Genomic DNA, 15,656 nt, shown 5'->3' on the forward strand with positions numbered 1-15,656 from the left:
GGGGGAGACACAGGGGAATCAGGTTGTCCCACGTGGGGCTCACAGTCTTAATCCCCATTTTACTGATGAGGGAACTGAGGCACAGAGAAATTAAGTGACTCGCCCACAGTCACACAGCTGACAAGTGGCAGAGCTGGGATTCGAACTCATGAGCCCTGACTCCAAAGCCCGTGCTCTTTCCACTGCGCCACGCTGCTTCTCACGTGAAGTCGAGAGTACCAATCAGTTATCAATTGAGCTGTTAGTCTTAGGGGAACAGTTAAACCAATCCCAGAGAAGCAGCGTGGCTCAGTGGAACGAGCACGGACTTGGGAGTCAGAGGTCATGGGTTCTAATCCCGGCTCCGCCACTTGTCAGCTGGGTGACCTTGGGCAAGTCACTTAACTTCTCTGTGCCCCAGTTCCCTCATCTGTAAAATGGGGATGAAGACTGTGAGCCCTACGTGGGACAACCTGATTACCTTGTATTTACCCCAGCGCTTAGAACAGTGCTTGGCACATAGTAAGCGCTTAACAAATACCAACATTTAATCCCAGATTGTTCTAGTCAAATTAGATTCAAAATATTCACAGGAACCAAGAATTGAACGGTTCTGGAGGCAAGTGTAATACTGAGGGGGATGACATCTCAATTTTCAGTCTCTTGTTAATGCTATGGCCCCAGGTTGTGACTAACTAAATTTATATCCTGAAAAGTAGCGTGGCCTAGTGGATAGAACACGGGCCTGGGAGTCAGAAGGACCTGGGCTGTAATTCCAGTTCTGCCACTTGCCTGCTGTGTGACTTTTGGCAAGTCACTTCACTTCTCTGTGCCTCAGTCACCTCATTTGAAAATAGAGTTTAGGATGTAAGCACCATGTGGGACATGGACTGTGCCCAAATTGATTAGCTTCGACCTACTCCAGCGCTTAGAACAGTGCCTGACAAATAATAAGTGCTTAACAAATACCATAAAAAAGGAAAGTGATGTTGTAATATAGTAATTAGACTTCAACCTCCTTGTGGGCAAGGAACAGGTCTATCAACGCTATTGTATTATACTCTCTTAAATGCTTAGTACAGTGCTCTGCACACAGTAAGTGCTTGATAAATTGATTGATTAATGATTGTGGTGTTTGTTAAGTGCTTATTAAGTGCCAACCAGTGGGTAGATACAATATAACTGGATTCATTCACTCAATCATATATACTGAGAGCTTACTGTGTGCAGAGCAGTGTACTAAGCACTTGGAAAGTACAGTTCGGCAACAAATAGAGACAATCCCTACCCAACAGCGGGCTCACAGTCTTCGTAAGTAATCCCAGGGCTTTCAGTAAAAGCGGGAGGAAGAACGCGTATTTAATCCCTTTCAGGAAAGGAACATGTCCTTCAGCTCTATTACATTGTACTCTCCCAAGTGCTTAGTACAGTGGTCAGCACACAGTAAACACTCAATAAATATGATTGATCAGTCTGTTGCTTTATCTGATTAGATTATAAACTACCTGATGGCAGGGATCATTTTGCCTACCAACTCTACTGTTCTGAACTCTCCCAAGCATTAAAGAGGGTAGTTTCTGGCCACCAACCCATCCAGGGGCCTGGCAGAAACCAGACTGAAGGCGAGTAAGTGCTCAATCAGTATCTTTGACTGATTGAGTATAGAGTCTCCAAAACTTAAAACACTGCTCTCCATACAGTAAGTGCTCAACAAATAACTAATTGATTTTTGTCCATTTCTCCCTGACTGGATCTCTCTGCTTTCTTCCACAGCATGTCATATACCTTGTGAAATTTGTTATTTCATATGCAATTCCAGATATATCAAAGGCAACAAAAAGCAAGATAAAGCGTGAAAAGTATCTAACCCAAATGCTCCTCCACGAGAACCATCTCAAAGATATGAAAAAAAATATGGGGAAAATAGCTGACAGGATCATAGAAGAAATAGATGGCAATTTCCGGCCAAAATTAGAATAAATTTTATGCTCTGAGATGCACTTTCCACAGCTTATCTTGATCAAAATATGTTACTACCACTAATGGGAATGATTTGTATTAAGTCACTTTAGCAGATGTTAGTGTTTTAAACTTTTTTTTAGTATAGATCATTGCACTGTTTCATACAGAAATGCAGGGACTGGAAAATTCGAAACTGTGAGATCTATTAGGGCATAAAACCAATCACCTAGAAAACCTAAAAAGTTACTTTTTATCTGAAAAAAATTAGAGTTTTAGTAATGGAAAAAATGTCTCCCACCGTGTTTGAAACTATTTTTGGAGACTATTCCCTCTATGATGGAATAAAGTCCATTTTCTTTTAAGTTTGCATAAATTTTCATTCAATTCCATATGATAGCAAATAATTTTCACCTATTTCATATTTCAATTTTCCCAAACTATTCTTGAAGATATCTTCTATATCACAGTAACATTAAAAGCATAGTTATTGTATGCTAAATCAGTATACCATAAATATTCCTTATAAGATTCTCTTTATAGTATTATTTAACTTAAAAATGTGATTGTATTAAATTGAAAATTGAATCGACAATTCAAAATACTTTAGGGCAATTACACATTTTCATTATAAGCAAATATAAAGCTCAAATTAATAGGATCTAGAAAGAAACACCCTCTCCATAATGTGAAGAGGAAAGTTGGCATTTACGCAGTGAATGTTATCTGTCCACTTGAACAGTCAGAATAATTCAGGCACCCCAGGGGGATCTTTTCATTCAAATTAATCAGGTGGAATGTCATTACACATCAGGCTAACCAGGTAAATGTCAAAGTTTTGCTTCATTTTGTGTGTTTGCACCATTGGAAAAATCTTCTGTCACCAGTTGGAATGTTGTACTAATTGGTCTGGCCAGAGTCTAGCAAATAAAACATGTCAACATAAGTAGAATGAAGACTAGGAAATATTTAAAGAATGTATGAAAATAGCAAAGCCAAAGTATGTTCTAATAGCACTTATACTGTGTTCTGTGCCTAAAGAGTAGGGGGTTTTAAACAAAATATGTAAAATGGGGGTAATTATCAAATTTTAATACCTTTTTTATTAGGGAAAAAAGTGTTTAAATTTCAAAACTTTTAGACCTCTTTTAGCTCTTATTTATATGTCCCACAATGATAAATGTTTCTTCAGTAGTACTACTTCTTCCCAGAATTTGTAATAACTAAACACTCAACAGCAAAACTACAGAAATGCCAAAAAGTATCTCTGTTGCTTGTCATCCATTTACCTATTTGTTAAGATGCCTTACTTGGAAGTACTAGACTCCAAAGGAACTAGACTAGTTCCATCCAGACTTTGAGACACTAGCCTGGTTTGGAGGATAAGGGCTCTGAATTAGAGAAAGAAGACTGGTGACCGTTGTACAAGAGATCAGATTTTGGTGCCAGTGATCCTTGGAAACACCAACCCTTGTGGAGTGGAGAGAAAGGAATTCCTCCAGAAAAAAAAAAAATGACCAAAGCTTACATTCCAAAAGATAAGTTGATTCCAGGGTATTGACAGCCTATCAAACAAATGAACTAAATAGACTTCAATTGACCTGGGAAAACTAGGGTGAATTAGTAAATCAAATGTTTCATTGGCAAAATACAGACAGTTCTTTTTTTATTAAATTTGGGTTTTGTTAGTTTTAGCACATTTTTTTCCAAAATTATTTATATGGTAGTAAAACTCACAAAACACCTAGTCTTGGCTTTGATATATTGGGAAAGGTATTCGAATATAAAGGATCCAAAAAAAAAAAATCAGGGCTACAGTAGAATTTTAGATTGAATCATGTGAACCAGCCTGAAATGAATTTAGCTTTTCTAAAGATGGCTATGTTCAATTCCTTGAAAAAGATAAAACCAAGTAATTTTTTAAAGTTTTATAAATATAATAATCTGAAAATAAATCTGTCTAGTGAATTGGCGGAGGTGGGGGTGGGGGGGATCTTTACTCATCATGTAAAGGGTGTTCTGCCATTTTATTCTATAGCTTTTTGATTCTTAACCAAATCATTTGGGGAGCAATTATAAAGAAAGGCTATGATGCTGATTATCTGTTAGCCCTATATTATTACTACATATATTTTAATCATCTTTGTTGCCAGCCATATTCATAAGTTGTTTATGTAGAGCTAAAACAGTATTTGAAATTTCTGAGGGGTGGGGGGAGAGGGGGACAGAGGTTGCAGCCACACTTCATGAAATAAATCCATTTCTAGAGCTTTAAGGACCTTGTTAATAACACACAGAATGTAAAGAAAGTGGCAGAAAGGGACTTAAAAGAGCAGGAGAAAACTATCCAATCACCCAGCAGACATAGGCAGTTTTTCATCTCTATCAGTCAGGGAATGGTGAAACTTCTCCTTCAACCCAGTAAGCTCAAGAATCTTTGAGGCATTTTCTTCTCAACAAAAATTCTGGATTTGAAGAGGTTAAGCTGCACCTTTTATAAGTGCTCTGATCATCCGTTTTGTTGTGGTTTTATTGGCGGGGGTTGGGGGGGTGTTAAGTCTTTGAAAGAAAACCTTAAGGAAGATAGAGCTTTTAAATCTAGGACTAGGAATTAAGAGCTCCTGGTTTAAATAGAGGAAATGCTAGCCAAGGAAGAAAATTTCTGCATTTTAATAGCAGTAAATCAGGTCCTGAACAGGGCCCTGATGTCTAGAAGGGTGATGCAGACACAACACTGAATGAGATCTATATTATCTGTCAACCTGAGCCCAGCCAACCTGTGTATGGGTAATGAAAGGAGAGTTGGGTGGCTCCAATACTCTTCAGCCGTAAGGGTCAATTCCAAGTTCTTCTGTATATATGCTCAGAGAAGCTAATGCAAGTTGTCTGATGCTGTCCCGAAGACAGATCTGCCCTCTTAAGCTTCACTCCCTGGTGAAATGTATTTTTCTATCTGCAGGTGAAGTCACTTAAGGGAGTTGACACTTAACCCTTAAAACTCAGGAAAAGAAAAGTTATTTAGAATTGTCTGTGGAGGTTCTCTGGGAAAATTGTTTGGGATCCAAAAAATAGTTGTTTCCTGTGGATGGGTTCAAACCACTAATGGATTAAATTATGTCTTAAATTCTACTTGTGTAACTTTAAATCCCTGGAAGAGATATGCAAATGAGGAGGGCAGAATTTGAAGTCTTTTTGAAACAACATTTTTACTACTTCTAATGTCTTAAGATTAAATTTTTTGCTGCTTTAAAGTCAGTGGCGTTAAACATACGTCGTAAATATTTTACATGCTTTTCATTGATTGCATTTAATGTAAAAATTTTGAAACTTTATTCTTGTTCATCTTAAGACTTCTTTTGTATTTTTGATAATTTTAATAAATTGTTGATGGTTTTAAGTAAAGAAATGTATATTCCTTGTCTTACCTATTAACTGGGAGCATTAAAGAAAGCATCATGTCCTAGTGGAAACAGCAGGGGTCTAGGAGTCAGGGGACTTAGTTTCTATTTCCCATTCTGGGTGATCTTGGGCAAATCAGTTAACTTCTCTGGGCCTCAGTTTCCTCATCTGTAAAATAGGGATTCAGTACCTGTTCGCTCTCCTACTTAGACTGTGAGCCTTTTATGGAATAAGGACTATGCCCAACCTCATTATCTTGTATCTACCCCAGAATTTAGTACAGAGCTTAGCCACAGAAAATGCTTAACAAATAATAGCAGTAATTGGTGCTTACTATGTGTCAAGTGTGTACTAAGCATGTGGGGAAATCATTCAAGTCCCACATGGAGGGACCTGAGTAGGAGGGAGAACAGACATATCATTATTATATAACTAATAATAATAATTGGGGTATTTTTTCAATGTTTTCTATGTACCAGGCACTATACTATGCACTGGCGTAGATACAAGATAACCAAACAGGACTCAGTCTCAGTCCTCATCTTAGAGATGAGGTAACTGAGGCAATGAGAAGTTCAGTGACCTGCCCAAGGATACACAACAAACAAGTGGCAGCGTGAAGCAGCATGGCTTAGTGGAAAGAACCCAGGTTTGGGAGTCAGAGGTCATGGGTTCTAAACCCTGCTCTTCCACTTTTCTGCTGTGTGACCTTGGGTAAGTCATTTTACTTCTCTGTGCCTTAGTTACCTCATCTGTAAAATGGGGATTAAGACTGTGAGCCCCATGTGGGACAACCTGATCACTTTGTATCCCCCCAGCACTTAGAACAATGCTTTGCACATAGTAAGTGCTTAACAAATACCATTATTATTATTATTATTATTATTATTATTAAGTGGCAGAGTCATATTTAGAACCCAGGTCCTTTGACTCTCAGGCCCATGACCTTTCCACTAGGCGATGCTGCTTCCCAATTATTATTATTAAATGAGTCTCTAGGAAGAGCTGAAGGACCTGGGTTCTAGTCCTATACCACTGGTCTGCTGTGTAACCTTGAGCAAGTCACTTTACTTCTCTGTGCCTCAGTTACCTCATCTGTAAAATGGGGATTGAGACTGTGAGTCCTGTGTGGGACAGGGACTGAGCCAACCTGATTATTTTCTATCTACCCCAGTGCATAGGACAGTGCCTGGCACATAGAAAGCAATGAACACATTCCCCAATTATTATTATTTATGATATAATGACAATATGCCATTAGCTAAGTGCTTACCATGAGATAGATAAATGATAATCAGGTCAGACACGGTACCTGACCATATCGGGGCTCATGGATAAGAATGGGGGAGAGCAGGTATTAGAGAAGAGTTTTGGCTCCCCACCCATCAAATATCTAGTTGTGACAGAGAAAGCTCCAGTATACTTCTTGAACACATAAAGAACACACAATAGTTGTTCACTAAATATCGGGCCTCAACATAAGGAGAGTTATTTCAGTAGGGAAAGAGATAAATAGGAGAAGAAGCTAATTTTGTTTTAAAAGAGACTCATTTAAAGCTGTGAGGCCTCCCTCTCTTTTCCCCTTCTCACTTCATCTTTCCCCACTCTCCTATTTGAGAGTTCCAGAATTCCTGGACCTTTCTCAATAGAATAAAAGCCCATGAACCTCCTCTCCATCAAGTGAGAAATCACCATTTGTCTTTTGAATGTAAGGTGTTCTTTTCAAAACCATCCACACTCCCAAGAAATGTGTTTTTTGGTGTCACCTGTGAACATGACCTAGTAGAAAGACCAAAGGCTGGGAGAGGATCTGGGTTCTATTCCTGCCTCTGCCACTTGTCTGATATGTGACACTTCTCTGTGCATCAGTTTCCTCCCTTGTAAAATGGGGATGAAAGTACCTATTCTCCCTCACCTTAGACAGTAGTCCCATGTGGGATATGGACTGTGTTTGACCTGATTATCTTTTAATCTATCCCAGTGGGCTTAGTACAGTGCTTGGCACTTATAAGCACTGAAACTAAAATTATTGTAATTATCTATTCTATCGTAAAATAGAATCAATACCTAAAGCCTTCAGCAGCCCCTCTAGCCCCTCTTCAATGCCACCAATCTTTAGTCCTCATGGAATATGGAACAGTAATGCCTTTTTTTCTACTAGAAATAAGCCACTGGAGTTAGTGGGGTATGGAGGGAGTTTGACCACCTGGCCAGGATAAGGAAAGTAAGCAGGATACCTTAAAAAAAATGATTGGAGAAGCTATAAATCTAGGACAGGTTCCACTCCCAAAATTTTGTAAGATACCTGAACAACAGTGGGATCGAAGGACATGTTTTGTTCAAACATGGTTAGAAAACTGAGACAGAAAACAAGAGATTGGACTGAATGGTTCATTTTCACCTCAGAGACGTGTGTGTGTTCAGTGAAATCTCCCAGTTTGTAAATAAAACAATAAGCACCCAATTAGTGCTCAATAAATATGATTAATCCCCAGAACCTCCAGTTGGTGAACTGCCTTGCAGATACAACTGTAAGTTCATTGTGGGCAGCCGAATCTGTGTGTTTATTGTTGTATTATACTTTTACAAGCAATACTCTGCACATAGTAAGTACTCAGTAAATACTATTGAATGAGTGAATGAATGACTAAATGGCAGGAAGATCTCAGGAGGCTGGGGGATTGGGGAGAAAAGTTTGTCATGTTCATAGGAAGCAAGTGTGAAGTAATACATCTAGAGGAAGGTCATCTGAATTACAACTCCATGATAAATGACTGAGCTACCACTCACGGCTCAGGAAAATAATTGAATGTTGTCAGGGCTTATATGTGTCCAGCAATGTACTAATGACTGGGGTAGATACAAGCTAATCAGGTTGGTCACAGTCCCTGTCCCACACAGGACTCATAGTTTCCAACCCCATTTTACAGATAAGGTAACTGAGGCCCAGAAAAGTGAAGTGACTAACCCAAGGTTACACAGCAGACAAGAGGCAGGACCAGGATTAGCACCCAGGTCCTTCTGACTCCCAGACCAGTGCCCTATCCTCTAGACCACACTGTTTCAATACTAGGCCATACTGCTTCCTTACCAGGCCCAGCTCCTTCACTTTGGTATTCACATCACCCATAAAGTGGGCTAATCCCAAAGCCCTCAGAAGGCCTGTTTAGGACCAATCTGTAGAGGTAAATCCAGACCAGATGTTATGCTAATGAAGCTGACAGTTCAAAAGCTGTGCTTACTTTCAACCCCGCCACCTACTGTGCCATGGACTTGGAGAAAGCTTGTCACTTGAATGTAAAGGGTGTTAGAAAAGTCCTGCAAATTGAAATCATCCGAGGGGGTATAAAGATAGTTGTAATTTACACTTTCATCCCAGACCTGTTGCTTAAATACTCTACTTTCCTCATCTGGATCTCATTTGAAAGGGTTTTATACAAGACCTCACCTTTAACAAAGAGGAACTAGCACTTGTTGATATTAACAAGTTATTGATCCATCTGTGTGGTGGAGGCTTTATGAAGGCTTATGAATAGTTAATAGATTCCAAATCTGAGTGCCTTGAGAGAGCAAATGGGATATTATTGGAAAGAAGGATGGTTAAAGTAAATGAAAGCAACCAACCTGTACGTGGTCTGAAATGGAACCAGAAAAAACCAAAGTCCTGACCTTACTCAAGAACTGGTGTTTTCTGAGATGTCCCTGGATGGAAAGAAAGCTCTTTTTATTATCTCATAGCGAAGTAGCATGATTCTTTTGGTTGCCAAGGCTAATTCTTATTCTTATTATTCCTATTCTTATTCCTATTCCATGTAATAGGTTATAAAGTTAAGTCAGGGATCATGTTAACTAACTCTACTCTTCCAAGTCCTCTGCACAGAGTATGCACTCAATAAATACTATTAAGTGATACTGTAGTAAGTGACTGCTTTACAATAGACATGACCAAACCAGAATATGGGACTGGTCTTTATCTTGGTTCAGTATTTAGAAGCAACTGAAGAGCAAAGTGAACAACAACAATAATAATTGTGGTATTTGTTAAGCACTTACTATGTGCAAAATGCTGTACCAAGCTTTGGCCTTAGATATAAGCTAATCAGATCAGACTCATTCCCTATCACACATGGGGCTCATAGTTACACATGAGCCACAGAGAAGTAAAGTGATTTACCCAAGATAACAAAGCAGGTAAATGTCAGAGCCTGGATTAGATCCCAGGTCCTCTGACTGCCTCTCCGCCCCACCCCAGGCCTAGACATTATTTCCCCAAGAACTCAAGAGAACAAAGGAAGAGAGATGAACAGCTTGCCAAACCAGGGTTTGGAGTACAGGCCACAGAGAGCTCATGTAATGCTAAGGTTTACAAACGCTCCTGGGTGACCTTTGGCAAGTCACTTCACTTCCCTGTGCCTCCGTTACCTCATACATAAAATGGGGATTGAGACTGTGTGCCCCATGTGGGACAGGGACTGTGTCCAACCTGATTTCTTTATATCCACCCCAGTGCTTAGTACAGTGCCTGGCACACAGTAAGCATTAAAGAAATACCACAATTATTATTATGGGGATTAAGACTGTGAACCCTATGTAAAAGAAGGACTGTGTCCAACCTGATTAGCTTGTATCTACCCCAGCACTTAGAACAGTGCCTGGCACATAGAAGCACTTATCAAATATCATAACAAATATAGAAAGATATTCAGATTACCTCATGGTAGCATGGCTGGCTGGGTCAGAACTGAGAATGTCCTGTCTGATCCATTCCTCAGGGCCAATGGGGAAAGCAGGTATGTATAGTGAGCCTGGTCCTGTTTTTTTTAATGGTATTTGTTAAGCATTTGCAATGTACCAAACAATTTTCAAAGCACTGGAGTAGATACAAGGTAATGAGATTGGACACAGTCCATGTGCCACATGGGCCTTCCACATGGGGCTCCTTAATCCCTATTTTACAGATGAGGTAATGGGCACAGAAAAGTTAAGTGACTTGCCCAACGTAACACAGCAGACAAGTGGGCAGAGAGGGAGTTCGAAACCAGGTCCTTCTGACTCCCAGGCCCATGCTCTAATCACTAGACAATGCTGCTTCTGTTCTGTTCAGCTTCTTCTATGCAGCCATGCTGGAGGCTGTAACGAGACCTGGATGAAGTATAAAAAAACACTTCTGAAATGGTGAAAACTCTTCAAATTTAACAGACTTCAAGCCTCATCCAAAGTCCTAGAAATGGTCACTGAGGATTTACTGTTTGCAGGTGACTGTGCTGTCCTAGGGCCCCACACCTAAGGAAATATACAAATGACGGTAAACTGCTTGGCCAAATCATCCAGGTGTTCTGGGCCAAAGATAAGTCTATGGAAAGTAGAGGTGACGGATCAGCCTGACCAGGGGCAACGTATACCAGTCAAAAATTACTATTGCCAGCACAGAGTTAAAAGCTGTAACAGAATATTGCTACTTGGGCAGCACACTGTCGCGTGCCTCAATGATAAACAAGTAAAGAGAAAATCAAATTAAGTCAGCCAATCGTATTTATTGAGCACTTACTGCATGCAAAGCACTGTACTAAGCACTTGGGAGACTACAGTATAACAATAAACAGACACATTCCCTGCCCACAATGAGCTTACAATCTAAACGGGAGACAGACATTAATATAAATTAATGAATTACATACATGTACATAGGTGCTGTGGGCTGGGGGTGGGGGTTAAATAAAGGGAGCAAGTTACGGTGATGCAGAAGGGAATGGAAGAAAAGGAAAAGAGGGCTTAGGGAAGGCCTCTTGGAAGAAAAGCGCCTTCACCTCTCTGGCCTCACCATGTCCCTCCTCCCCGCATCCTCCCTCCCGCCCCTTCCTATCTTCCCCTTCCCCTTCCCCTTCCCCTCTGTCGCTCAGCACTTTCCCACTCTCTCCTCTGCCTCCTCCCCCCTTCCCCTCCCCCGCCCTAGAACCCCACTTTACCAGCGCTACTCCTCTTTCCCCTCCCCCTACTCTCCACCCCACCAAACCACCTCCTCACCCCCTCCCCCCTTCTCTCTTCCCCACCCATGCCCCATCCCAGTCCTCCTGTCCTACCACTACCCCTCATCGCCCTCTCCCCGTCCAGGACCCCGCCACCTCCTTCCCATCCAAACCCTCCCCTCCCCCCACTCTCCCCTCCCTCCCCCCCTTGCACCCACAGCTACTTTCAAGTGTGGCCTCTGGCACCCCCGCTCCATTACAGGTAAACTACCTTTCATTCATGACCTTATCCTCTCCCGCTCTCTCCTCCTCCTCGCCCTTTCAGAAACATGGCTCACTCCCGAAGACACGGTCTCCACCGCTGCTCTCTCCAGCGGAGGCCTCTCCTTCTCCCACTCCCCCAGACTCACCGGTAAGGGAGGAGGCATCGGCTTCCTCCTCTCGCCCCGTTGCCGCTTCTGCACTATCCCTCCTCCCCATTCCCTCTCCTTCCCCTCCTTCGAAACCCATATCATTCGCCTCTACCACCCCCTCCAGATACTTGTCACTGTCATCTACCGCCCTCCCGGTCCCACCTCCAACTTCTTCAACCACCTTGACCCCTTTCTCACCTTCCTTCTCTCCTTCTTTCTGCCCACTCTGATCCTCGGAGACTTCAACATCCATATGGATGTACCCGACGACTCCTCTGCCGTCCGCCTGCTATCTCTCCTCGACTCTGCCGACCTCCTGCTCCACCATACCGCGCCCACTCACCGACTCGGTCACACCCTCGATCTCGTCATCTCCTACCGCTGCACTATCTCCTCCCTCACCGACTCTGAAATCCCTCTCTCTGACCATAACCTTCTCACCTGTCTCATCTCTCACACTCCCTCCCCCTGCAAATCTTCGCTACTGCCCCACAGAGACCTCCGCTCTCTCGATCCCATCCGTCTTTCCAATAGCATCTCTCCTCACCTTGCCGCCCTGTCCTCACTTCCCACTCTCGACGATCAGGTCTCCGCTCTCAACTCCACCCTCTCTACTCATCTCGACTCTCTCGCCCCTCTTTCCCTCCGCTGCTCTCGCTCCACTAACCCACGGCCCTGGATCACGTCCTCTGTCCGCCTTCTACGCTCCTATGCTCGAGCTGCCGAGCGCTGCTGGCGAAAGTCCAAGCACCAAGCCGACCTCACACACTTCAAATTTATCCTTTCCTGCCTTAATTCTGCCCTCTCCTCCACCAGGCAAAACTTCTTCTCCTCCATCATCGACACCCATGCCCGTCACCCCCGCCGATTGTTCCGGACCTTTAACTCTCTCCTTAGGCCCCCTGTTCCTCCCCCTCCCCCATCTCTCACCCCCAATGATCTGGCCACCTACTTCATCACAAAAATCAACACAATCAGGTCTGAGCTCCCCAAAGTCACCCCTCCGCCTCTCCCCTCCCCTTCACCAACCCTCTCCTCTACTTTTCCATCCTGCCCTGCAGTATCCTTAGAGCAGATCTCCTCCCTCCTCGCAAGTGCCACCCCCTCCACCTGCGCCTCGGACCCCATTCCCTCTCACCTTATTAAAACCATCGCCCCTGCCCTCCTCCCTTCCTTAACTTCTATTTTTAATCACTCAATCTCCAATGGCTCCTTCCCCTCTGCCTTCAAACATGCCCACGTCTCCCCCATCCTAAAAAAACCTGCTCTCAACCCCACTTCCCCCTCCAGTTATCGCCCTATCTCCCTACCACCCTTCCTTTCCAAAATCCAAGAATGAGTCGTCTACAATCACTGCTTAGAATTGCTTAACTTCCATTCTCTCCTGGACCCCCTCCAATCTGGCTTCCGTCCCCTTCACTCTACCAAGACTGCTCTCTCTAAGGTCACCCGTGACCTCCTTCTTGCCAAATCCAATGGCTCCTACTCCATTCTAATCCTCCTTGACCTCTCTGCTGCCTTTGAACCTGTCGACCATCCCCTCCTCCTCCATACCTTATCTCACCTTGGCTTCACAGACTCCGTCCTCTCCTGGTTCTCCTCTTATCTCTCTGGCCGGTCCTTCTCGATCTCCTTCGCAGGCGCCTCCTCCCCCTCCCATCCTTCAACTGTTGGAGTTCCTCAAGGGTCAGTTCTTGGCCCTCTTCTGTTCTCAATTTACACTCACTCCCTTGGTGAACTCATTCGCTCTCATGGCTTTGACTACCATCTCTACGCAGATGACACGCAGTTCTACATCTCTGCCCCTGTCCTCTCCCCCTCCCTTCGGGCTTGCATCTCCTCCTGTCTCTGGGACGTCTCCACCTGGATGTCGGCCCGCCACCTAAAACTCAACATGAGCAAGACTGAACTCCTCATCTTCCCTCCCAAGCCCGGTCCTCTCCCAGACTTCCCTATCACCGTGGATGGCACGACCATCCTTCCTGTCTCTCAGGCCCGCAATCTCGGTGTCATCCTTGACTCGACTCTCTCGTTCACCCCACACATCCTATCCGTTACCGAGACCTGCCGGTTTTACCTTTACAATATCGCCAAGATCTGCCCTTTCCTCTCCACCCAAACAGCTACCTTACTGCTACAGGCTCTCGTTATATCCCAGCTAGACTACTGTCAGCCTTCTCTCTGATCTCCCTTCCTCCTCTCTCGCCCCGCTCCAGTCTATTCTTCACTCCGCTGCCCGGCTCATCTTCCTGCAGAAACGAATGGGAATGTCACTCCCCTTCTTAAACACCTCCAGTGGTTGCCTTTCAACCTCCGCTCCAAACAAAAACTCCTCACTCTAGGCTTCAAGGCTCTACATCACCTTGCCCCTTCCTACCTCTCCTTCCTTCTCTCTTTCTATTGCCCACCCCGCACGCTCCGTTCCTCTGCCGCCCACCTCCTCACCGTCCCTCAGTCTCCCCTATCCTGCTGTCGACCCCTGGGCCACATCCTCCCGCGGTCCTGGAACGCCCTCCCTCCTCACCTCCGCCAAACTGATTCTCTTCCCCTCTTCAAAACCCTACTTAAAACTCACCTCCTCCAAGAGGCCTTCCCAGACTGAGCTCCTCTTCTCCCTCTACTCCCTCTACCACCCCCCCCTTCACCTCTCCGCAGCTTAACCCTCTTTTCCCCCCATTTCCCTCTGCTCCTCCCCCTCTCCCTTCCCATCCCCTCAGCACTGTACTCGTCCGCTCAACTGTATATATTTTCATTACCCTATTTATTTTGTTAATGAAATGTACATCGCCTCGATTCTATTTAGTTGCCATTGTTTTTATGAGATGTTCTTCCCCTTGACTCTATTTATTGCCATTGTTCTTGTCTGCCTGTCTCCCCCGATTAGACTGTAAGCCCGTCAAAGGACAGGGACTGTCTCTATCTGTTGCTGACTTGTTCATTCCAAACACTTAGTACAGTGCTCTGCACATAGTAAGCGCTCAATAAATACTATTGAATGAATGAATAAGGCCTTGAAGTGGGATCGAATATGAAGAGGGAGGGCATTCCAGATTAGAGGCAGCATGTGGGCAAGAGGTTGGTGGCAAGATAGATGAGATCTAAGAAGGCCAGGACATCCCTTGGGAAACTGTCAAACAAAGTGTGGCAGAAGACTTGTACCAGGGATCAGACTCCAGACGAAACTAAAGTTCTACAGAGCTGCAGTTTTGTCCAGCCTTCTCTCCAGCTGTGAGAGATGGAGCTCACAGACACAACATCCAACTCTTTCAGCAGTTCCATCAGTATTATTTGCAGGTTTTACCCAGTATCAAATGACAAGATAGAATCATGAGCATTGATGTTCAGGAATGTAGTCAGGCTCCTAGCATGTAAAATCTGTTCACCTTAACATAGCTACACTGGTGAGACCAGTGAAGAGAATGAGAGCCAGCAGGATACCCACACAACTGCTGCACGGTAAGCTGAAACTGGAAAACTGAAGACAAAGAAGGCAGAGGAAACATTTGAAGGACACAGAAAAGCAAGACCTTAGATTGTGCTGCACCCCAGCTGAAAATGGGGAGTCAATCACTGAGGACAGTCCAACCTGACAGACTGCTATCAGTGAAGTAATGGCTCATTTCAAGGAATGTGTCTACCCTTCCAAGCTCTTAGGACAGTGCTCTGCACACAGTAAGTGCTCAGTAAATAAGATTGATAATTGAGCAAAATTGTAGTAAAGAGAGACAAGCCAAAAGAGGAGAAAACAGAACCAGAAATGGAATCCATTAAACCTGACAACACAAGAGATGGCTTTTTATATTCCCAATGTGGCTGGGATTATAGGGCCCAGTTTTGGTCGCTTCAGTCACAAACAAATTCACTGGTCAATTTCACTACCAGTGGTGTCTTCTTCAAATACGAAAGACAAATTCATTCATTCAATCATTCAACCGCATGT

The 15,656-nt window shown here is 43.7% G+C and overlaps 1 protein-coding gene across 2 annotated transcripts in view; it reads left to right on the plus strand.

Annotated features, from left to right (window-relative positions):
* ANO6 (anoctamin 6) overlaps positions 1–15,656 on the plus strand; it is a 230,809-nt gene that overhangs the window by 172,304 nt on the left and 42,849 nt on the right. The window contains exon 20 of one of the 2 annotated variants that reach the window (XM_029058181.2): positions 1,753–5,330. The exons of the other annotated variant lie outside the window; for it this stretch is intronic. Within the exon in view, the coding sequence (XP_028914014.1) occupies positions 1,753–1,959 (207 nt within the window). The 3' untranslated portion in view covers positions 1,960–5,330. Of the gene's footprint in view, positions 1–1,752; positions 5,331–15,656 lie in introns of those variants that run through there. 2 annotated transcript variants of the gene reach the window in all.

The sequence above is a fragment of the Ornithorhynchus anatinus genome, chromosome 2 (assembly GCF_004115215.2).
Source record: "Ornithorhynchus anatinus isolate Pmale09 chromosome 2, mOrnAna1.pri.v4, whole genome shotgun sequence".
In the NCBI taxonomy this organism is placed as follows: Eukaryota; Metazoa; Chordata; class Mammalia; order Monotremata; family Ornithorhynchidae; genus Ornithorhynchus; species Ornithorhynchus anatinus.